This window comes from Alosa pseudoharengus, unplaced genomic scaffold (genome assembly GCF_046254945.1).
Source record: "Alosa pseudoharengus isolate Yale_2024_CS ecotype anadromous, Long Island Sound unplaced genomic scaffold, YU_APseudo_1.1 YU_APseudo_1.1_scf_23, whole genome shotgun sequence".
NCBI lineage: Eukaryota > Metazoa > Chordata > Actinopteri > Clupeiformes > Clupeidae > Alosa > Alosa pseudoharengus.
Window position 1 is genome coordinate 22,150,318 of NW_027468685.1, and position 24,618 is coordinate 22,174,935.

The 24,618-nt window shown below is 42.7% G+C and overlaps 1 protein-coding gene across 4 annotated transcripts; it reads left to right on the top strand.

Annotated features, from left to right (window-relative positions):
- Positions 1 to 1,644: 1,644 nt before the first annotated feature.
- rxrba (retinoid x receptor, beta a) lies at positions 1,645 to 21,605 on the top strand. Of its 4 annotated transcripts, none has more exons than XM_076302057.1 (14): positions 1,645 to 1,686; positions 2,329 to 2,480; positions 3,852 to 4,081; positions 7,077 to 7,103; positions 7,722 to 7,878; positions 8,517 to 8,696; positions 9,986 to 10,009; positions 10,784 to 10,944; positions 11,309 to 11,438; positions 12,755 to 12,887; positions 14,648 to 14,689; positions 15,805 to 15,896; positions 16,236 to 16,341; positions 16,741 to 21,605. In XM_076302057.1, exons 2-14 carry the CDS (start codon positions 2,465 to 2,467, stop codon positions 16,886 to 16,888), a joined length of 1,446 nt encoding a protein of 481 aa, XP_076158172.1. In that variant the 5' UTR covers positions 1,645 to 1,686; positions 2,329 to 2,464; the 3' UTR covers positions 16,889 to 21,605. The 4 variants fall into 4 exon arrangements, with proteins under 4 accessions (XP_076158172.1, XP_076158175.1, XP_076158174.1 ...); XM_076302058.1 differs by lacking the exon at positions 1,645 to 1,686 and adding an exon at positions 1,687 to 1,767; XM_076302060.1 differs by lacking the exon at positions 14,648 to 14,689.
- The last annotated feature ends 3,013 nt before the right edge of the window (positions 21,606 to 24,618 follow it).

A 24,618-nucleotide genomic window follows, 5' to 3' on the forward strand; every position in this document is an offset into this window, starting at 1 on the left:
GGTGAAAGCCCATCATGTTTATGTGAAATATTCCAGAAAGTACTCTGTATGCATGCTGGTGGCAGTGGTATAAACACCACTTATAGATGCTGTTTCAGTGCAACCTGGCACACACCATCACAAGCCACTTTAATGTTTAGTGTGTGCACGTTTTGTAAGGAGCCAATAAGAAAACTAAATGGAATTGCACCATTTCAACAAAGAGAGCTTGGTATTGCACTGAATACTGAACTACACGCCATTGTGTCCAAATATGGAAAAGAACCACATGTTGTTTAATGCTTTTTTTTCCAAATGAAAATAAACATGCTTCTGTCAGCCTGTCACCCATCTGTCAACTTTAATCTGAAGGTGATAGTTGCCTAGAAAGACACACCTCAGGAAGTGTAGAATACTTGCCTTAATTAATGTATGGTCCTCTCATTCGACCACTGCATGTCTTGACCTGATGATGGCAGCAACAGTCCCTAGAGTGGATAAGCTCCAAAGTACACTAACAAGTAAACACCATGATTTTCTTGCTGAGTATATCCTAAGCCTATTATTAACACAATGTTGTTGCCAAAGTGTAGGCTAAACTAATGTAAATGTGTATGACTGTTGCTGAATAATTCTACATCCTTGTAGAATTCCACAAGTGCCTTTGTTTGTTTGTTTGTTTGTTTACCTCTGTATAGTCAAGTCATGTCATTTATTTATATAGCACACTTAAACGCAATGTAATTGACCCAAGGTGCTCAGAAATAAAATAAATACAGTAATAAAAACAAAAATAATGACATAAATGACAAATAATGACATAAATGATAAAAATAATAATAATAAACAGATTATGATTGTAGATTAAAAACAAACATGGTTACGGAAACTACTACTACTATATGCCTAAAGAAAGATGTACAGTAAAGTTAGATGCCAGTTAATATAATGCAGAAAAGAAATGGAAATAAGATTAAAAAAAAAAAAAACAAGGGGAGAAATTAATGGACATTATAGGCCAAAGAAAATAGATGGGTCTTTAAATTTGATTTAAAACTACTGATGGTGGGACAGGACTTAATTTCTATAGGGAGATTCCAGATACTACTAATATATATTTATGTATATTATTGAAGTAGTGTTTCCCACAGAATTGAATTCCATTTGTGGTGGTTGGTTTGCAGAATTAACTTGAATGCAACAGTTTTTAACAATTAGCACAGTGTGCTTATGATGCTAACCAGATTTAAGCACATTTCAGTACAACCTGGAAAATCATTGTGTGGTGGTCAGTGTTGATATTGTGGTGGGCCGCCACAAATAAGTCACTGTATGGGAAACACTGATTGAAGCGTTTAACATGATCCAGCTACATCCATAGCCATTATTAATGCATGGACATACCCATCCCCTGAATTTATTGTGCCTTTATTTCCTCACAAGTTATACCCCCATAATAATACTCCCCGCTCAAACGACTATTGGCGACAATTGGCTACATGGCTTATTGGTGCAAAACCCCTCAAGAAAATGCATAGGTCTAAGCCAGACTTTTAGACATTTGTGGTTATTCATTCATTTTGGCTCCACAGTGCCTCTCTGTGGGAGCCAAGATGTCGTCAGTTTCTAAAGCACCTCATGTAAATACAGTTTCCTTTACAGAGAGGAAGGATTGACGACGAAGTAAGCGCTGGGGTCATAGAGGAGGTGGGAAAGGAATATTTGTAGCCTTACATTTCATAATTTGGACCTAGACTGTAGCATTGGGAATATAACGTCAATATATTAGTAGGTGCCTTTTCAATGGCGGCACATAATGTTAATTCTTGTATTTAAAACGGTTTATTCTGTGTGGCTAACGAGTTCCTTGCGAGTGCGATATTTCCGTCTGTTGTTGTCTCTTGCTTGCTATGCTAGCTAGCTAACCGCCTAGATAGGGCTCTTGCTTTTACTAACGTTAATCACCTTCCTAGCTCAGGCCTAAAATTAAATATCGTTACCTGCTTTACATTATAGTCAAAAGCCAAGCGAGTAGTGGGTTTGTCGAGGTTTAAATTACATATGCTGTGTCTGTTTACCTGGCTTTATAGATGGAGGACAACATTTATTTGTCGCGAACTGAGCTAACGTCAACACTAAAGTATTAGCATGCTAGCAATAGCCTAGTTAGCTGGCAAGCCTTTGGCGAAGTGTACAGCACAATAACATTTGCTCGATATTATTTTTTGCTTATTATTTTACTACGGGAATAATGAACGCATTTTATGGATTTTTATTGTAGTGCTATGGTTTAATATTACGCGGTTCAAAAATAGCTCACATATTTTTCCATATTTTATCAAATTTTAGTTGGATTGCTGATTGAGCAGACCCCAGCGGCCCGGGCCTAAGTCCGCGGTCTTGAGTTAAGTGCTTGGGAGGGCAAGAAGCACGTCAGTTGGGCTCCCAACAAGTAAGAAAGCTGCCTGCGATATCGGAGTTCGTCATGGGCGACAGTAGAGGTAAGGTGTTTTTAAGGTTAAAACATGAATACATCTGTAGTGAAATGTTCGGTGTTTGTCCAGGTTTTTATACATCTGGATGATCCATCATTTTATCTGGTTTAGTAGTTGTGCCAGCTAAATAATTTAGCGAACGTGGTAACGTTAACGTTAATCTCCGATTCCTGCAGATCTTTCTCGCCAGTGTTAAGATAACTTAGGTTATCTTACCTAGCCTATGTGTTTTTCTTTCTGTGCTCAGTTGTAAACCTTTTTAAACCAAATTGTGGTGACCAAACCTCCCATGATAGCCTTGCTTATCAAAAGTTGAGAAGTTTGTTAACATTGAGCACCCATAAAAGACCAGTCTGCAAGGTTTATTGCCAAACTTCAAAGAGATTTAGGTTTTTACGGCCTTAGTTTATCAAAGAACAGTCCATTGTGATGGTGATGCAGTTTTCACCCAGACGCCGTAATCATGAATATATTGCATTAGGTATAACACGAAGGGGTTATATGACACCATTGAAGACCGAATCAGAAATCTTGAATTTCCCCTTGGGGATCAATAAAGTATCTATCTATCTATCTAAATACTCAGCATTAATAACTTTACTCTAATCAAAGTACACCGTCTGAATGACTGCTGCAACAGTCATAGCTGGCTGGATGGCTAACTTTTGCAATAGTGATTTACCTTCAAATCGAATCCCACTGGGCGTTTTTTTGCTGTCATGCTAACGTTTTTGGCAAAGACAATCTGACTAGACCTGTCCTCATAAGGCATCATAATCTAAACATCTCACAAAACCCTATTCATATGACTAGTCTGATGATTTATGATGGGTTTATCACTGACATTTGTATTATCTCCTCTGTCAAAAATATCATTGTTGTTGTTACTCTTACTATGAAAGTGCTTTGTGCATGTGCATCAATGTTTTCAGTTATAGCAAAGATCCGCTTTAACCCTCTCTGGTTGTAGCACACTGTTCCACATTGCTCTGCGCAGCAGCACAGTGGAAGTGTAGATAGTTTGCTAAATGTAGGCATATTTGTTAGATGTTTGTTACTCTCTTAATGATGAATCAAAGGTGCCTGAGCTGCTAGAACCTTTGAGGTTATATAACCAATAGTTCTTCTGGTGAGTGCATTTGTCTACCGTGTTCCTGTTGTTTTCTCTGTTGTGTTCTGTACCTTGTTCATGGTACTTTTCATCATGGTTCATCCGTTTGCATATTCCTCTTTCCTCCCCTCCCTCTCCACTCTTCTCTCTGGTCTTTCCTTCCTTCTCTGCTTTTCCCCCTTTGCCCTCATCTGTCTTGCCCTCTTTGCTCAACATTCCCCCGCCCCTCCCCCTGCTCCCTGTCTCTCTCTCTCTGCCCACTTCAGATTCCCGCAGCCCTGACAGCTCATCTGTGTCGTCTCCGCCCCCTGGACAACGCTCGCCCCCATTGGGTCCCTCGGCTGCTTCCATGACGTCTCTGCCGCCCATCACCTCCGCGGTGAACAGCCCTATAAGCAGCATGGGCTCGCCCTTCTCAGTCATCAGCTCCTCCATGGGCTCGCCCTGCCTCCCAGGCACACCCTCCGTTGGCTATGGTCCCATCAGTAGCCCACAGGTGAGTCTCGTCTCTATGCGCACCATCGCTCCCTTTCCTCTCTCCATACCACTCAGTGTCAGTTCTCCCATTCTCATAGATCCCCCCTTTTAGAACAGCAATCTGTTTTAAATCTTTTCTCACCTTGACTGCCAATTAAATTGAGACAGGTACTCTCTTTTTTTACAAGAACAGTGCAATTTTATAATGAGAGGCCAATCAGTGTGTGCTCCATACTAGTTTGGCAGTGTTTGTGTTGTCTAAACTTGTTTGCATCAGATTCAATATAGACCTGAGGTATTTATTTTATATAAACCTGTGTTAATGCCAACATTTTATTAATATTTTCTGACATCTCCAAAATCTGTTGGCTCGAAGGACATAAGATCTATTGCCAAGAGCTGTCACTGCTAGTAGTAAGGCAAAAGAAAATGTAAAGACTTCTTATTCCTCTTTCAAGCCCTGTTGCCTAGTAAAAGTAACTTTAGATATTTTACTTCTAAAGTTACTTAAAAGATATTTAAAAAAAAAAGTGCATTGTTGTATCCTAAAACATTCCTTAATTCAGGAGAACACTATTTCAGTGGTTTCAGTCTATTCATTCATGCTCGTCCTTGAGGACTGTCACATGCTCCCTCTCACGCCTCTGGAATGTATTGCAGCAACCTCATGGCACCCTTTTACCCTGAGAGTCCAAGGTTAGAAATACAGGGCCAACTCTGGTCTTGACATAGGGTGTTAATCCCTTGACTCAATTGGGAATGTCTCTCTTTATACCCAACCATGGTTGTCTGATGGTGATAGGCCTGTTGAGGTATGACAGGTTCTGGTAGTGGGAACTTTGAGGGAAACTACCAGTGTTATGCAAATGGAAGGCTAGTGCATCCTTTAAAAAGTAATTCAAAACTAGAGAGTAACCAATATAAGAGGTAATTTCATATATTTTCAGTCTCAATTTAAGTGCGAAATCCAACAGAGGCTAATTTAATAACTAGGCCTAGGCAAAATCTCCTAAGATCATAAGGACAAATATCACTTGCACTTTACCCATCAAGGGCCCATGTACTGTCTTAGTAAATTACTGCTTGACTGTTGATGGAGTGTGTTTTGACAGCGTGTTAGCTCATGTTATGCGTGCGTCCTTAGACACTGAGGGCCACCATCTTCCCTATTCTTTGACCCGGATATTTATGGATGATGGAGCACCATTACAGCAGTGTTCGCTGACTGGCTAGTGTATTTCTCTGCCTCTCTGCACCTCTACAATACACATTTGAATGTAGTTGCACGGAAAACACACAATACATGTGGACAAATATCCTGATGGATCAGTTCACTAGATGCAAGTCACAAGGGGAAAAAGAAGTTGCCTGTATAACTAGTTTGTGGCAATGTAAGATAAAAAGCCCGAATTGCATGCATTTAGTCTTAAGGTTTTATCAATGTCAACTACCACATAAATGGATGTCTCTTAAGCAGTATATTTTATTTCCTAACTATCCATAGCATAAGAACAGTAACTATGATGCTTGACCTACTTCATTTGTTAATAGCATTCTCTGTAGCAAGGCAGCAAGAGGGAATCATGTATGTATGCATGTTTTTTTTTGGAGGCAGAATAGCAGTGCTGTGATTCAATCCTTAATTGAGTAATTGATTTACAGGCTATTGAATAGGAAAGGTCAGATGTAACCAGTTGTTGAGTGAAGTGTTATTGTGCATCATATTCAAAGAGGTTACAAGTGTTATTTGAGTTTAACGTTCTCTGTGCCGTCCCAATATTGACACAATCACTTTCGGAGAAACTCTTCCGAAACGGCGAACTCAAAATAAATAACTTTATTTACCGTCAACATTTGGCCCGAAGGCAAGGGCGATGAAAAGGTTGGCTGTGTCCCAGTTTTGCGTGTAGAAATGTGTAGAAATGTGGGCAAAGCTTTGTCAAACTACACATTCTTCGTAAGGATTTACCAAACTATTAGGAATTAGAACTTTTCAAGATGTTAATATCTTGTTGACATCTCTGTTACATGTTGTTTGTTTAAAGTAAGCCTTGAGAGTTCCAAAGTTTTGTAGAAGTGACTTCAGGTTTCCCTCAGAAACTGTTAATTTTTAACATCTAAACTAATATGAATAGGTCACATTTCAGAATTTTAGCTCCACTCAGACATTGCACGTGATGATAGTCAGAGATGATACAGCCCTGTAATATATGTGTTGTCACACACACACACAAACACACAGACAAACACATACACACATACAAACACACACACACACACACACACACACACACACTGATTGGTTCATGTGAAGTATACGGGTACAGTGCATTCAGAGGGTTTTCAGACGCCCTCACTTATTCACATGTTGACACATTGCAGCCTTATTCTGAAGCCGTTTGAATTAAACCATAATGGCAAAGTGAAATCAGGATTTAGATTTTTTTTTTTACAAATTTATTAAGAGGGAAAAACTGAAACATTCGACTGGTGTAAATATGCAGACTGTTAGCTTTGTCACTTGAAAATTAGCTCAAATGCTACCCATTTCTGATCATTTTTGACCCTTTTTACATTTTTTACTTTTGCATTTTTTGAAATGCATTTTGAATGATCAGATCACAAATGGACTGCCACGACGCATCACTGTGTTTAGCATGTGTCTCCAAGGTGATCACTTGTGTTGAACACTAGATCATGTTCTTATCAGGGATGTAGTCAGGGTGCACTGGCCTTAACACTACTAAAGATGTCCTGAATACTTTCTGAATGCACTGTAAATAACATGCACAGAATGTTTCCTTGACCTCTTGTAGTTTCCCCCACCCCAAGACTTAGTGTCTTCAAGAAAGGTCTTGTAGAGGAGATTAAAGGCTAAATAATATCTACAGTAGCTCACTATAAACTTAATCCAGTGTATGTAGGTGTCTGTAAGTTGCCCTGCCCCACCCCACTACTTCCTCTCTTCCTCTTTCTCTGCCTTCCACCTCATCCTTTTCTTTCTGCGTTCACAGATGAGTATCTATACAAGAAGTTCAGAGGTGAGATAGTTTCTCTCTCGCTCTTTCTCTCTCTCTCTCTCTCACTCTGTCTCTCCGTCTGTCTTTGCAATGGCTGCCTTCTCTAACCTCGTAAACCAATCAGGAAATCGTAGAATTATTGAGACTTAACCTGCTTTAACGGGGTGATGGATGACACTGCACCGTTTGTAATCAGATGTTTGCTTCTGCAGAGTCCTGGACTGTTCTCTGCACCAATGAACTGAAGAACAATAATAATGATTGAGTGAAAGAAGTGGTTAATGAATTTACTCCTGCTTGCCTCAATAACTGCCCTACTTCCCAATCAGATTGCATGATGGCCCTTTAAATCAATTATCTATGATTTGACACAGTGATGTGAATGGTAGCCACATGTCTTAAGCAACATGCTGTGTTTGATTGATTATTTGTTATTGTGTCCTTGTTATTTGCTAACATTTCCCATTGTCTTCTCTCCCAACCCAAATCTTCATCTTTTTTATTCTCTTTCTTCCACCCTTTCTTTCTCCCCCCTTCCTCCCTTTCTTTCTCCCCTAATCATCTTTCTCCATTTCTGTGTTTTTTCCCCCACCCCTCCCCCACCCCCTCTTCCCTTCTGTTCTCCGTCTTTCCCCCCAGATCAACTCCACGGTGTCCATGTCGGGCCTGCACGCGGTCAGCAGCTCAGACGATGTAAAGCCCCCCTTCGGCCTTAAGGCTCTGTCGGCCAACAGCCCCGGGGGGCCAATGATGTCCCAGAAGCGCCTGTGCGCCATCTGCGGTGACCGCTCCTCCGGTGAGCCCCTGCTGTGTGTGTGTGTGTGTGTGTGTGTGTGTGTGTGTGTGTGTGTGTGTGTGTGTGTGTGTGTGTGTGTGTGTGTGTGTGTGTGTGTGTGTGTGTGTGTGTGTGTGTGTGTGTGTGTGTGTGTGTGTGTGTGTGTGTGTGTGTGTGTGTGTGTGTGTGTGTGTGTGTGTGTGTGTGTGTGTGTGTGTGTGTGTGTGTGTGTGTGTGTGTGTGTGTGTGTGTGTGTGTGTGTGTGTGTGTGTGTGTGTGTGTGTGTGTGTGTGTGTGTGTGTGTGTGTGTGTGTGTGTGTGTGTGTGTGTGTGTGTGTGTGTGTGTGTGCGTGTGTGTGCGTGCGTGTGTGCGTGCGTGCGTGCTGTGCTTCACCACCCTCTAGTTTGTTTTTCTGACATGACCTACTTAATTACCTGCTTTATTCTGTCACTTATTTTGTGTGTTTTTGATTTATTTTACTTTTGCCTTTCCTTCCCCTATGGTATTTTCCTTTTTATGTTTTTCTCATTTCCTCTCTCCCTTCATAACTGTCTGTCCTTCTTCTACTTCTCTTTTTCTTTGCTCCCTCTTTCTCTCTCTCTCTCTCTCTCTTTCTCTCTCTCTCTCTTTCTCTCTCTCTTTCTCTCTCTCTCCCCAGGTAAACACTATGGTGTGTACAGCTGTGAGGGCTGCAAAGGCTTCTTCAAGCGCACGGTGAGGAAAGACCTGAGCTACACCTGCCGCGACAACAAGGACTGCATGGTGGACAAGCGCCAGCGCAATCGCTGCCAGTACTGCCGCTACCAGAAGTGCCTGGCCATGGGCATGAAGAGAGAAGGTAGGTTTGCCCGGCACACACAAACACACACACACACACACAGACACAAACACACTTTCACACTCACATTGATCAGGTGAAAGAACTGGAGCTGTGTGTGTTGCCTCTAAGCCAGACACTATTCATCTGCCTGGATACACCTCACCTTACTTGCACTCTCACACAAAACATCACAAAGGCTGTTGTTTAAAGAAAAGGGAAGATCAGTAGTGAGTCACTGTCAATAGACAGAGACAGAGGAGACGGTCTACATACCAAAGATGGTTTGTTTCTCTCAGATTATATAAAACAGTATGATTCCTAGTGGGGAATGTGGAACGCTTCCCCTGGTTGCGATCCAAATTTGCACATGCTAGAGGCTAGTTCACATCTGTTTGAAGAAGAGAATAAATTAACTTCAAACAGACGAAACACACCCAGACATAAAACACCATCAACAAAACTACTACAGAACAGATTCGGAGTCATGTGCACTCATTTACAAGCTTTACTTTCATATGGGGGGGGGGGGGGAAACATGGTACGAGTTCCTCTTGCAGTCACACATGTACATGGACACACTCCCTCCAGCCATTGTGTTCAGAGGGAGGAGAGAAAGAGAGCGGGCACACCTCACTGTTGCGGTGTTTCTCTTGTTTGTATGCCATTGACCGTTTCCTGCAATGGCCTCTGTCACTTAACTCCTCAGTAATGTAGTGAAAGGACTTGCCTTTTTCTGTACTGCCGACTCTAATCATAGTCATTCTGAGGACTAAACGGTACCGTAAAGCTAAAAGACGTGTACATGACTATACTTAATGACTTTTAAAGATAAATGCTAGCAGTTAAATTTGATTAGAAGGCTGTAGGGTCGTGCACAGATAGACTCCTCCATATGTGGCGTTCTTTGCCCCATGTCCTGACGAAGCAGAAGGGCCCTTTTGAGCTGCCGTTAATGTATGCGCTCATCTGGTAGAAACAAATGCATTTGCTTGCATTTTCGGTGATCCACTTCACCTGGAATAAGACTGAGGCCCCACCCCTGAAGGACACTCTGTGCATGCCCCTATGGCGTTGGTAGGTAACTGTTTGCTGTTTTCTGTAGTGTAACGTTTTAAAATCTACTGCTTTCTGTGTGGGGGGGTTTAAGGTGTCTAGTGTTTGCTAAGCAGTAAAGGGAACTGGTAGAATAAGTGAGGTAAGGAGTGGAGAGAGGGAGGGAGAGCCTTGTAAACACTAACCCCTTTCCCTCCTCTCTCCCTCTTTTGTTTCCTCCCGTTCTCTCTCTCTCCCTCCCTCTCCTTCTGTAGTGGTCCAAGATGAACGACAGCGATGTAAGGAGAAAGGGGGGGAGGGGAGGGTGTGTGCGTGTGCGTGTGCGTGAGTGTGTGCGTTTGGGTGGGCGTGAGTGTTCAGTGTGTGTGTGCGTGTGTGTGTGTGTGTGTGTGTGTGTGTGTGTTCAGACGTGCTGTGGGCTTTGATATGTTTTTGTGTGTCAGTGAGAGAGATAAGGGATATGTATGTAGATAGTAGAAAGCCATTAGTTCATAACTGATGTTCAGAAATGGACCACATGTAGTGGATGAATACATTTCTCAAGATAACCCATACTATTGCCTGATGTTCTTAAGATGACTTTAGCTTTGACAAAATTATTTCAGTTTAAGTCTAAAAAATGGCTACATCTGTAAATGCTCACTTGAGTGGCCCTGTTCCATTTCTGCTCATTTGTACTGCAGTGGTAGTTTAAGAGGCATGCTCAAGTGTGTCAAGAACTAACCAGGAGGCACACGTATTTGTATTTTTTTCTCTCTCTCTCTGTGTTGTTTCTCTCTCGTTCTCTGGCCTTTCTCGTCTTTTTCTCTATTCTATTTGTTTTGCCGCTCCATTCCCTCGTTATCCCTGTCATTCCCTTCTTCTTCACTGTCCCTCCCTCTCACTTTCTTTCTTTCTCTCTCTCTCTCAACACTTCAAACCCCCCTTTCTTTTCCTTCCCCCTCCTGGCACTTTCACTCGCTTCCATTTCTTTGCGTTTTCTTTTTTCTATCGCTCTTTTTTCCCGCCTTCTTGCTCTCTCCATTGCTCCTGCTCTCCATGGTGCGCTGCAGCCGTTCAAGAGGAGCGACAGAGAAACAAGGAGCGGGAAGGCGACGTGGAGTCCACCACCGCTGCCAACGAGGAGATGCCCGTGGAGAAGATTCTGGATGCCGAGATGGCCGTCGAACAGAAGACTGAACTGCACGCCGATGGGAGCTCCGGGGGAAGCTCTGTAAGTGTGTGTGTGTGTGTGTGTGTGTGTGTGTGTGTGTGTGTGCATGTTTTTGTGTGTGTGTAAATGCATGCACCTCATATCACATATCTCACGTACCTTCTTGTAATATGGTGTTGCGTCACTTTGGAAGTTGATAGTTTAAGTAGGGTTTGCATTGTGCACTATGGCCATGTATGCCATGTTTTCCATTGTCTCATGCTCTTTGCACCAAGATATTTAATTGACTAGCCCATATTAAGCAGCCTTTTATTGCTTCACATTCAGTCACTTTTTTGTCTTTGCTCTCTACTAGATTTTAGATAAAGCTTGTCGAAAACTATTTTGGACAAGTTTTCATCTGTGACCTTTCCTCTTTCTTTAGCCCAACGACCCCGTCACCAACATCTGCCAGGCGGCTGACAAGCAGCTCTTCACGCTGGTGGAGTGGGCCAAGAGGATCCCCCACTTCTCTGAACTGGCCCTGGACGACCAGGTCATCCTGCTGCGCGCTGGTATGGCCACTCATTGTTTACATACATCCTGGAAACCATTTGGTCATTTAGATATAGATTTCTTTGCTTGGATATTCACCTTATTCAGCCCCGCCCATTTTTTTAAATTCCACATTGTCTTTAAACTTCCGGTCGGTTAGCTACGTCTAGTTAGCTTCATTGGGATAACACAGCAGAAGAGGATAGAGAGGCTATCTTGGGAGGAAAACGACAAATGCCATCAGGAGGTCAGATTTGCAATTGTACTTCGCTACCCAAGGCTATTCACCCCTATGGAGTGGGTAGACGATATGCGTCAGTGGCCGCTGTATCGTATGGAGAAACTCGCAAATCCGTATCTGTTTGGTAACTATGGTAACTAGTTTAGAAAGTCATTACAGAACAGCCGCTCCAAAGTCTGTGTTTTCCTAACTTCAGATAGGAAAGGTGTATAACAGAAATGTCTTAAGTCACCAAAATCCTAAATAAACGTTCCTAACTTTAGGATGACGCATAACATATGATGCCCTTCATCTCGATAGAGCTCTGCTATCTCAATGTATCGCAATGGATGCTACTGCTCAAACGGAAGTTCGGAGACAATGTGGGCAAAGCTAGCGCCCCCATGTATGCGCGCGGAATAAGGTGAATACTTTACCAGTAACCACAGTTTTTTCTGTTTAATGTGTTTAGCCAGTTGCCTTCTAATTTGTCCTTCAATCTAGAAGTACAACCATTGCCTAGCCTTTAGACAAAGGGAAATCTTGGAGTTTTCAGGGAGCTGTAGAGTGGTTGTATCTTATCAGAGGGTATATCAGGTCTGCTAAAGTAAGATGTGTTGCCTTAGGCCCATAGTAAGTGGCTGGTTTCAGATTGTGCAGAGGAGCAGAGCAACACAAGATGGCGCCCATTAAGCACAAACTCCACCGCTGCAGTGTGAATGTCCGTGCACTGAACTGCGGAAGCCCCTTGTGTGTTTGTATTGCAGATTCCTCCAACACTGATAATAGGCTGATTCCACTTGATGTAGCTGCCTGCAGCGGTCTGTAGCTGATTACATGACGTATGCACAATGCCGGATTAAAAACGTATCAGAATCTCAGAGATAATCACGTTAAGCAGTCAGCTTAAGACGGCTGCAGGTGGCTACATCAATTCAAACAAGCCTATTGCTCATTGTCTCCGATCTCATCAGTGCCATTGTTTGAGCGCCTCATTTCCTGTCTGTTACACCCATCTGTCTCTGCATGTTTCTCACCCTTTTTCCTCTTTCTCTCTCTCTCTCTCTCTCTCTCTCTCTCTCTTGCTCTGTCTTGTCTCTATCTCCTCTCCATCAGGTTGGAACGAGCTCCTGATTGCCTCCTTCTCTCACCGTTCCATCACTGTGAAGGACGGCATCCTGCTGGCCACAGGCCTCCACGTGCACAGGAACAGTGCCCACAGCGCTGGCGTAGGGGCCATCTTTGACAGGTAACACACACAGACACGCACTCACACACACACACATACACACACACATAAACACTAATTATCATCTTTGATTATACTCACACAGGCACATAGAAACACCAGCCTTAGCAGCTTGGTTTTACTACACCAATTTGAGACCTATACTGTATTTTTGTTTTTATTTAGTTAAATAATTAAGTGGATAATTGCAAAAGAAGACTCTATAGTAAAGATATGTGTTGAATTTCTAGACTGCAGAAAATAACATGCTGCAGTATCATAAAAAAATGTTTTTTATGTAAAAGAGATTGATTAGGTAGAGACCTAAATCACTGAAAAGCACAAACCTTAATTTATGATGCCATTATCTGTTGTGCAATTTGAGTTGTATTGTCTGAGTGCGGTGATGTCATACCTCTCTCCACCACCTGAAGGTGCTGACGGACGAAAGGGCTTTGGGATCTGGATGGGGTGGATGGGAGGGCGAGTTGGTGGGCGGGGTTGGATGACGAAAGAGGTCCTCTGCCAACAGGCTCTGCAGGCTTGTGTCTGGGTCTCCATCTGGGCTGAGGCTTATGCCATTGCAGCTCTCTCTGTGTAATGGTAGACTCTCAATGCATGTCAGAATACAGGCAACTAATGCTGTCCTCACCCACAAACATGCATACACAAAACAGAGACTCTCTTACACACACACACACACACACACTGGTCAGGCGTCAGGCAGGCAAATCCTCTCACACTCATTCCAAATGTCATAGTCCTCCTCGTATAGACAGGTGCCAATACTGATGGTGTCTGTTACTGCCCACGGGATAATCACTAAGTGTTAATTCGCTGTTTATTACACAGCAATTACATTGTTATTCATGACTAAAGATCATTATCACTGTGGGGTTGGTTGCAAGACTCCATTTCCCACCCAACCAAGTCTGGGAATAACTGGTTGCAGGCTGTTGTTTCCAGAGACAGTTTTCAGTCAGTCTCATTGTGATGTTGATGTTTGCACATTTTTTAACTCATACATTTTTCACATGCTCCTGTACAGTATTTTAGCGCAAAACAATAAAAAAAAAGTAGGCAATTTGACCTAAAACACCAGATTGTAATCTCAAGTTCAGCTCCTTACTGATTTGCTCTTGATGGATGTTTGTCCTCTCACCTATCATGCCTCTGCTTCCTGCTATGCTCTCATTGGCTCATGCTTTCTCAAATGACCTTTAACCCATTGTGCTGATTGGATTAAAATGCTGCTATAAAAGCTCTTCATGTCCTATTCCAGCAACCCTGACCTGAGACTTTGTCACTTTCAGCAACTTAATCAAGTCTCCATGTTACATTCTGGAGGGAACATTACTTCCCCCATTAACAGTATTGCCTTCAGGTCCCGATGATCAATGCCTTGATTTTAAAATGTTTGTAAACTGTGCAAATTCGTAGTTCCCTTCCGATTTGAAGCATCCATAGTTGTGTGTGCTATTTGTGTAGAGGCAAATCAGATCTCTCTGAGGGTGATTGTTAAACAATGTCCCGTCTAAGGCCTGCTCCACCCTCCAGAAGGTGAATCATTCCAACATGCTTTGTGCTTTTATGTCCTCCCCCCCCCACCCCCCACTATAAACAAGAGCCTGTAGCTTGTTACTCCTTACAATCAGGCCTCCAAAAAAAGATAACCTAAAAAAGTGCACAGGGAGTCTGAATCTGAATCTACTGGCAACCATTGTAATAACAATGTAACTGTGTAATGGCATTGTAATAACACATTGTGATTGAACACACAGGGAGAATGCGCACAATGCTGAGGTTCGGGCCATATTCGACAGGTAATGTCACAACACCGTACGACGACACAAACAGCACAGCCTTTTCTTGACCCAGAGTGATGTTATGGTGACAGAGCCTGTTTTTTCTGAGGTATAGGGATGTTTTCTCTGTGTCTACGTGTGTGTATTTTCCGCTATGTGTCCCTGCCATGTCAGCGATGTGTTCGCTAAAGCCAGGAGTTAGCAGGCTCACTATCCTTTGAAACATGGACATTCACAGATAATGGTTACATAGAGACATAAGACCTCATAAGACCTTTGTAGATCATGCAGACCTTTTGTCTACAAAAAGACCCAAAATGTGCCATCTTTGACCATATACGGAGATCTAGGTACCATCTTTGTCTATATAAGGAGATCTGGATTTCCTCATATGGGCAAACATGGCAGCTTGGGTGCTTTTGGTAGGCAAACTTTAGAGGTCTGTGGTTAATATGGCAGTTTACTGTATTTTTCTTGTCAAATGAGACAGCATTCTTACAGTGCCAGTGGAACGATATGTACTTTTTCTTCTGGTAGAGTGTCACAAAATGCATGGGGTGTAATTAATTGAAACTATAAGATTTTCCTTTCCCAGTATAGTAGGTTTATTCCTATTTGGATGTATGTGATTTCCAAGATTGTCAGCTGAGTGAGGTTGTGAATATTCTGTTCTGGGGTTTTGAGGTTTTTCTGTTGATGCTGATGGATACCAAAGGAGTGTAAGTGGTGGTCAGATATGGTTGTTTATTTCACATGCATAATTGAGTCTGCTTTATTGCTTCCCTTTACTTTATATTTACTTACTTATTTAAGTACAATATACTTAATTTTGGTTGTAAAATTGCTTAGGGCAGGGTTAAATGAGTTAGAAAAAACAGGTAAATAAATATGATTTAAAAAAAAGTGAGCAATCTTCTTTCCTTGGCTGAATGGAATGTGTTAAAAGTGTCGCTGGTGAAAGATGATGTCCCACTAACCCTGACCTCCTCTCCTCACTCCCCTCTTTCCCTCTCTGTCCCTCCCTCTCTCTCTCTCTCTCTCTCTCTCTCCCTCCCTCCCTCTCTTTCCCTCTCTCCCTCTATCTCTCTCTCCCTCCCTCTCTCTCTCCTCTCCTCTCCTGGTCGGCGCTGCAGGGTGCTCACGGAGCTGGTGAGTAAGATGCGTGACATGCAGATGGACAAGACTGAGCTGGGCTGCCTGCGCGCCATCATCCTCTTCAACCCAGGTGCCGCACCCCCCTCCCATCCATCTGATGTTTAGTCTTATCAATGTTATATTTGAGTTATATGTGATGATGTGAATATGTTGGAGACAGAACACATTTTGTACAAATGAGAACCATACCATGAAGACAGCTTGTTATGTTTTAGACCATAACTTGCTCTTGCTTTTCTCATTAGTTTGCCAAGAATTTTGTGTATTTGTGTAAAATTGGGACTTTTGATAGCTAACATTAAGAGGTGAGAATGCAGGTTTCTGCTATCTGTATCCTCTTATAATCACATTTAAACCATTCCACTGAGTTCTTACAAATGTTTCTACGTGTGTGTGTGTGTGTACTCAGATGCAAAAGGCTTGTCCAGCCCCAGTGAAGTAGAGTTGCTGAGAGAGAAAGTCTATGCGTCCCTGGAGGCCTACTGTAAACAGAGATACCCTGAGCAGCAGGGCAGGTAAGGACCTCACACCCACCCAGCAGCTTCTGTGTTGCATAACAGAATTACTGCTTCTACTGATATGTACGGCATCATGTTAGAATAGGTAATACAATCGAGATCTGTTTTGGACCAGTTGGTGTTTTAGAGAAATTGAAATGCTTCCTGAATCTCAGTATAGAATTTTGTTTTTGTCATTTAATCAAGATTTTAAATTTGAGGTGTGTTTTTAAGCCTCTCTTCTCATGTTAATTGTTACATTGCTACAATCATCATCATACTTACCTGACCTGAAGCACACAAACACAAATTTCCAGAGACACCGAGTTGGTGCACTTTACACTGACTCACTGAATACTTTGCCTATCTCACGGTTAATTTGTCAGACTAAAGAAAGCCCCCTACCCCCTCCCTCAGGTTTGCTAAGCTCCTCCTCCGACTGCCAGCGTTGCGCTCCATTGGTCTGAAGTGTCTGGAACACCTGTTCTTCTTCAAACTGATTGGTGACACCCCCATCGACACCTTCCTGATGGAGATGCTGGAGGCTCCGCATCAGCTCACCTAAACCGGCCTGACCCTGTCCGGCTTCATCCACCTTCTCACCAGGGCTACCCGGCACCCTGCCCGCCTGTGGACCTCACCGAGGCCGCTGGTTAAAAGAGTTCCGCTCACATCCTACTCCGCTCCTCTTTCTCTTCTGTCTTTCCCCGTCTGCATCCCTCTGTCATCCGTCTCTCTCTCTCCTTTTCTCCCTAAGTTGGTATTGCCCCAGAGAAAGACCCAACACTGTCGAAAAAAGAAAAAAAAGCAGACAAAAAAAATCACTTTTGTTTCCTCCTGAACTGAAATAGTATGTGAAGTTAATACACACAGAAACCTTTTTTTTTTTTTAAGAATGTACCTATAGTTCCAAGTACACCACAAACTTTGCTTATTTTTTTCCTTTTACCTTTAGATTACTGTTTGAGAGCCTCCTGAGGAAATCGCTGGATAAATCCAGCCCTCTGTAGCTTCTGTGTGTTACATAAGCATACAAAAATTATGCTCAGTTTCCTTCTTTTTCTTTCCTTTCTGGACGGTTTGTTGGACTTTTGGGTTAAAACCCCCCGAAGCCCTGCTCTCAGGGGGGAATAAATTTGCATTGGACGATTGCTTGACCTCTCCTCTGAACTCCTATTGGCCGGGGTACATCTGACGCTGACTGGCCCGACCTGGCCGCTATCGAATCTGGACGTGACCAGAACGTGACCGCTGCGTACATGCAATGTTCAGGCTTTAACTTTGAATGAATATTTTCTAAGTACTGTACTCATGAAATGAGGCGAAACCTGTTTTTAAAGGCAGTGAAAAAAAAATCAGGGTTGCGCTTTGGTTGGCCCCGAACAAAACGCAAAGCTAAGGTTTTTGACTTTGACTATTTGGACATGGTGTGCTGTTAAGGATTTTCTTTTTTTCTTTTTTTTAAAGGCTGGACATGAGTTTGCTTCATGTCTACGCATGGATGGGGCGGGACAAATCTTGTTCTGTGTTTTGTTTTTTATTTTGTTTGTTTCTTTTTCATTTTTAATTGAGCCTTGTTACCGAGAGCCATTTTTCTTTTTTCGCACCATATGCAAGCTTTTTCTCCCATGATCATGTGCTGTTCTCCACACACGTTTATCAGTTCTCACCACCACCAACAGTTATGTACTCAATACACAGTTCTGGACTTCTTAACTTTAACATCCAGGAGAGATATGTATCGCAGAAAACCTTGACCTTTGACACTGTAATCCCCAAACATCCAGCATCTCTTCCATGTTTCTGTGATGCGTCACATCACTTGGTTCTCTTTTAACTCCTGGCGAAGAGAGAGAGAGAGAGAGAGAGAGAGAGTTCCTCTGTGAAGATGTTACTGTTGCATCACAAACTGAAGAGGAACCAACCTCCTCACATGTGGACACATCCTTGTCTGCATGCTAAAATGGCGGTGTAAATTTTGTCGGTTCAGGACAAATTCTGAGTCTCTCTTCCAAGACAGTGCAGTCTAGCAGCCATGTTGGATGGTGTTCTATTGCAGGACACATTTGGTTGCTTGACATACATTCCATTCCTACCGGTGCACTACTGTTGAGTGGCCCCACGTTTGACCCCATGTTAGTGCTGTGACCGGTTAGTTCTACGACAGCTTGCTGCCCCTCACCTTGTAGCATAGCCAGCCTATCCTGAGAATCAACTTCGCTCCATACTCTGGCCTGTAGAATAGTGGCCGGTGGAGTATCTTTCCGTTACGTCAGCCGTGGTTTCCGTTGTAATCACATCTGGATCGGGTGGTTTCTTGAAGCTCGTCCCATCAGTTAAGGCACGATCAGCAGCAACGACTGTCTATGCATTCGGTAGGAGTAGATGATACTCACGTGCATAATGGTGCACACAATTTATGCAAACAAATGAAGACACAGTTGTTCACCGCACACACACGTCCCAATAGACTGTAGGTTTTGAGGTTCATGTTTATAAGTGGTTGAATTATATAAAGATGATAGTTGTAGACCAGCTCAGACAATTTAGTTGTCTCCCTTGCTGAGTTTAGACCCATCGTGGAGTGCTGGTGCTTATATTGTGATCTTTTATTCACTTTTTTAGTGCACCAGATAGATCACTGAAAGACGGTTGTATTTACATGAATCAAAGATGCATCAAAATCTGTGATACTTTAAGAGGAGTATTGATAGATGAAACGGGTTGGCCATGGGGTTACTTTGGTGCTAATTCCAGAAACAAGTTCAAGCAGGCACACATGTCCGTTACAATTCCTCACACACAAACACAGTCACACTTTCATATTGTATGCAAGTAAACAGTCAGTCTCAGGCTGTCTTCATTGTAATTGCAACTTCTACTGAGCAGAAATATTTAAAGGCATATATCTTATCACTGGAAGGGGGTGTGGCGAGGTCTTTTAGGTATTGAATGCAGGAGGCAGATTCCATCACATGAACTGGCTAGGTTGGTGATTTGCAGTTTTAAAGGTAAAAGCCCCCTGTGCTTCTGGATGCGATTGCTGTAATTGACAGGTGAAAAGAAGCAGTTGTGGTGGTGTGTGGTTGAGTTTTTAGGTTGTGAATGTATAAGGGGGTCGGCAACAACTTCCTATTGCATCTCCTGCGTGAATATTTGGACTTACCTGATGTTCCAAGTCAATTCTGCATGGTCTGTGTTCCAGGAATTCTCTGTCGCTGAGAAAGCTTCCCCACTGTTATAAGGCACACTGCTGGTTATTATAGGTGATGAAAGTCTTTGGTTCATAGTTGTGTTTGGAGCTGGTTTGACATCCTGCCGTTCAGTGGGACAGAGGTCCTGAAACCGATGTCCTTTCCCGTTGTCACAGTAAACTGGATCGATCCATCATTACTCAGTATGTGTGATTGGGAGCCTCCCTCCAAATCAATCTGATGTTACAGAGGAAGTTCCCTTAATTGGGCAAGGCTTTTATTTTGTGATATTTGTATGTCGTTTGTTTGGTTTCATTTTCTTTTTTTTTTTACCAGTGGGTACTCAGTCACGAGATTTTTTTTACAAAATTTTATCTCAGCAATTGGTGGGCTTTTATCTGTGTGGAACCAGGCCCTTTGGCAAATTGAACGACTTGTGTTGAGCATAGGTATTTGGGAGTGGCAGCGGGGCAGGATGGTTGGTGTTCATTTGGGTAGAGCATGGGAAGAGAAGATGCCCACAGGTTGATGACGTCAGCTCAGACCTTGTCTGAGTTGCAGCAGCTGTTCGATTGTGGCGCCCCCTGCTGCAGTGGGTGATGTTGCGCTGTCGAGGACTGCTAGGCGTGCCCGAGCTTGAGGTCTATGCACAGAGACTTACCATCCAGCCTCACACCCTTTTCCATGCACACGTGTCTATATTTATATGTTTTTAATCATGCTTCGAAAAGAAAAGAAAAAAAAGATCGGTCAAAAACGCCTAGCTGGTTAATGTGACGCAATGCTTATTTGTAGAGCTGGAGCACCCAATAGCAACGAACAAAAATTCCCACTAGTTTTGTTTGTGTCTTTCCTCCCCAACTCTCTTTCCACCTTACAGGACAACAACACTGCCAAAACAGATGATGCAAACTTTGAGGGAGGGAGGGAAGGGAAGGGACAAACCTTAAGCTTGCTTGTATCTGTGGGCCTGGCTGCACAGCTGAGCAGTCACACCCACCCCATCCCCACCCCCTCCCCCTCCCCTCTTCATAGATGTGAAGCTCCATAAAGCAGAGAGAGAGGGGGGTCATGGAGATTCAGGTGGAGGAGAGCTCCAACCGGTGCCCTCTCTTCCAAATACCCTGGGTGCTTTTTTTTTGTTTTCTGTTTTGTTTGTATGTCTTTCTTTTATTTTCTGCTCCTCTGCAGAATGCCAGAAGAGTTAGGCCCCCCTGGCCTGTGAGAATATGCACGACATTGTGGATCCCCGCACCACCTATGCCAAGGTGTAGAGTTTTAGGTGGTGGCTGGGACCTTACTTGTCTTGACTGTGTCTGTCACAAAAAAAAAAAACCTTAAAGAGTGTGTTTACGTGTACACAGCGATGGGGTGCACTGTGCCAGAGTGTGTTGGACTCTTATCTTTTAAAAAAAAAATGAAAAAAGAGAAGAAAATTGTGAATATGAATGATTCTATTCAGAACCTAGAGGTGCACCACAAGAGCCACACCTCTAAAGAGTGACCCCTCGCCAGGAATGAACTTGAGAAGGGGTGGGGCAGGAGAGCCCAACCCCTTATTGGGCGTGATTTATCGTTTCAGAGGCAAAGATCGATACACCTTATTTGCATAGGGTAAGACGGACACTTGAGCAGGTGTTGATAGTTTAATGTTAATCGAATAAGAAAAAAAGTACTATTTGTTATCTTTTTGTTTGGTTTTACTTTAGGCATAGCAATTTTCCTTCTCTTTTGTCTCCCACACAAAAATAAAATTAAGAAAGGAAAAAAACGACACTGCTTCTTTGTCTGTCTGGCGGCTTCCACTACCTGTGCTTTCACATCCGTGTGTCTCCAGGAGTATTAAACATGGCAAGAACCCTTATGTCCAGTGGGAGAGTCGCTTCTTTTTTCTGTTTCTCTCTTTTTTTTTTCCTTTTGTCCACTTCGTATATCTCTCTCTGACTCCAGCATAAATGTGGAAATGATTGAATATTTTTGTGTGTTTTGGGGGAAGAACGTGAAAAAGAAATGATTTCTCTTTTGTCATTAATTCTGAAACTGTTTCTGTTTGATGTATCATGTCTGAGTAAAGATTTTAATACAGTATTCTTTTGTCATGTTTTTTTTTTTTCATTTAGGTTATGTGATATCCTGGAGTTTGAATTTGTTGTAATTTGAAACTGGTTTTACTTATTTTCATCATATTGCACGCTGTTAGTGTCTGTTTCCCATTAAAAAAAAACTTTCATTACTTTAGCTTGACAATATTTTGTCCCAGCCTTAGGAGGCTACTATATTTCAAAGTTAGTTAAAATTAAGTCCAAATGTGCCATACTTTACTCCACAATCACAAACGTGTTTGATTCCTGTTGATAAAAAAAAAAAAACAGCATCGCTCCGAAAAGCCTATAGTAGGTAGTCACCGGAGTCCCCCTTGTGGGCCAGTAGGTTGGTACTGTGTTCAGTCCAGCAGGACCCCCGGGCCCTGGGTGAGCACACAGGCTTGCTTTCTCCGCGGTACCCACGAGAGGGAGTGCTGGCACACACGCACTTAGAAAAGCATGGTCGGGAGACAGCTAGACGTCGGACCTACACCGCACACCGGCCTTCTGCCACTCCTGCCCTGGCCCACAGTGAACTGAGGGCTAAGTGTATCTGCAAGTAGACTACAGTTCTTTCTCCCTCCACCTCTCTCTCCTCCCTCTATTTTCTGAACCCTGTGCTCGGAGTGCCATCCCTGCATAGGCTTTGGACGTGTGATTTGTGGTTTAATGTAGAGTCAGAACACATTAGGCTAGGCATAATCAGAGTCCCCCCCCCCCTTAAACTTTAACCGTTTTACAGTAATAGTCTAAAATCTATGTTTGGCCATATCTAAAAAATGATCTGAATTGATCAGTGAACTCAGGTTTCGAATCCCTCGTCAACAACTATTCATTTTGGACAATGGGACGGTGCAAATAGCCAGAGGCTATTTTGAGTTGCATCATAGTGCTTCAATACATCTTCAAATTACGTGTGTTTCGATTTATTTTCTGTACTCTCATGTAAAGTAAAACATTCCCCAGTAGAAAAAGTGCCACGAGTTCTTGAAAGTCTGAGAACTTAAGTCCAACCTCTAATCCTAAATGTCCACCAAACGGTCGGAACACTGGCGCTTTGTAGAGGATGCGCCTGTTGTTTCGATAGCTGCCACTAGAGGGAGTAGTTACAAAGGTCTCTCTGTGTTGGTACACTACAGGTTGACGCTGAAAAAAGACTTCTGTGCTCGTGCACGAAAACGGAAAGCCAACAATATCAACAAGAATGTTGTTGTACTCAAGTTTTAATTCAATTTTTCATAGAGGCGTCAACAGTACATTCCAGTATATAGGCATACTGTTAAGAAATGTATGTTAGGCCCTAATTGCCCCCCTAGCATATAGGCCTACGCATTCTTCTCCTTTTTCTTGTAGCCAGGTTGTCTTCCGGTTGACATCTAGTTGTAGATGGGGTAATCTGTTTTTTTTTGTGCTTGCTGCCCCTTCAGTGAAGGTAAGGCTTGATACCATACCTTCAAGTTTAATATGGCGAAATGCAGTTTTCTCAAACGTGGATTCTGTGTTAGGATGGGTTGCAAGTCACATGGGAAAAGAGGAACCAGTCTGTTTTTACAGTGAATGCCTACAGTTAACCTTAATGTAGCACAAGGCGGATAAAATTAGACGATATTAATAATACTCCAATCATGACTGTTTGTTATTTTAATATTCCTCTAGTTGTATCTCTACATCTCTCTTTGTCATCCCTTTTTGTATTTTAGCTTCTTATAGACATGACTGCTATTATATAGTTCACTGTAATACTCAATCAACACTTTAGCTGTTTGACCACAGTGTAAAACCCATTTCCTCTTCACCGATTTCGTTTCAGACTGAAAGTGTAAATTGGAGAGTTATTTGAGTGTAGGCCTTAAGGGGCATTTCTGAATCTGGTTTCAGGTGGTAGAACTGTCACAGGATTGATAGAGCCTACCATATTTACCATTAAAAGGAGCTCCTGCAGGATACCACCTCCCCAACACTCCACTCCAAATGAAACCAGGTAGCCCAAGAACAAAGGGAGAAAGTAGTGTCGGAATATCCTTGAAGCTTACCACAGTGGTTGACAAAATGATCATAGACTAAATGGTCCCTCTGGGAGAGCAGACTTCTCCCAAGGCCAGCTGCCCCATCTCTAGTGTTAACAGAAGTGAAACATCATTTGTGGATCCAACTTGTGATTTGCTCCGAAAAGACACAAGTTGTCCCTCCATGCTGCACCCTTCCATAATGTTTCATGTAAATCTGCCTGGTAGTTCTTGCGCAATCTGGCTGACAAAAAGACTAGTGACCTTGGCCATTTTAATTATGTTTCTGTTACTGCTGGGCAACATAATTGACATAACATCACAGGCCTAGCTTCCCAGAACAACATGTTAATACATATTCAGGGACACCATTTCACCAACAACATACATGTCAAAGGCAACATTAAAGAACATCAACGAGGATTTTGACCAAATCACTACCAATGAAGGGGAGTGGCGATGTTACTGTCACACAGCCACCTTAGCCAAAGAAAGTCCTGGAATAACCAGTGCCTGTCCTGTGTTTGAGCAAGCACATAATATTTACTTTCTCCCCAAATGAAATGGACCATAGATGTCGAGGGGAAATGGTTTCCCTGTTTCTAAACAGGTTGATTTGTGCAAATAAATAGCCAACCTGCAAACGTGCTCATGTCTGTGACTGTGACAGACATGAGCACAGCACCAACCATGAGCACCAACATTATGAATACTTTTGTACGTAACCTCAAATAATATCCTACCCTTGGCACCTGCTTAGATGTAACATCATGATGATTGTAGAATAAAAAAGGGGTCGTGTCTATTTTAGTTCCTGGCACTTATGGGAGACTTCTGGTGCTAGTTGTCAGTTGTGCTCGTTAGTTGTTCTATATGCCTCATTGTAGATGGCAGTAAGAATTTGCATGTCCCTTTGTATCATTATGGGCTCTGGCCTGTTTTTGTATGTAGGGTATGTATTCTGAGAAGTATACTTTGCAGGGTTGGAAGCCTCTAAGTACATAGTGGAGA

Excerpts from the sequence above, each read along its gene's own strand:
- rxrba (XM_076302057.1), top strand. Across the intron at positions 8,697-9,985 it reads CATGGGCATGAAGAGAGAAG|TGGTCCAAGATGAACGACAG; the intron begins GTAGGTTTGCCC and ends CTCCTTCTGTAG. Across the intron at positions 10,010-10,783 it reads CCAAGATGAACGACAGCGAT|CCGTTCAAGAGGAGCGACAG; the intron begins GTAAGGAGAAAG and ends GGTGCGCTGCAG.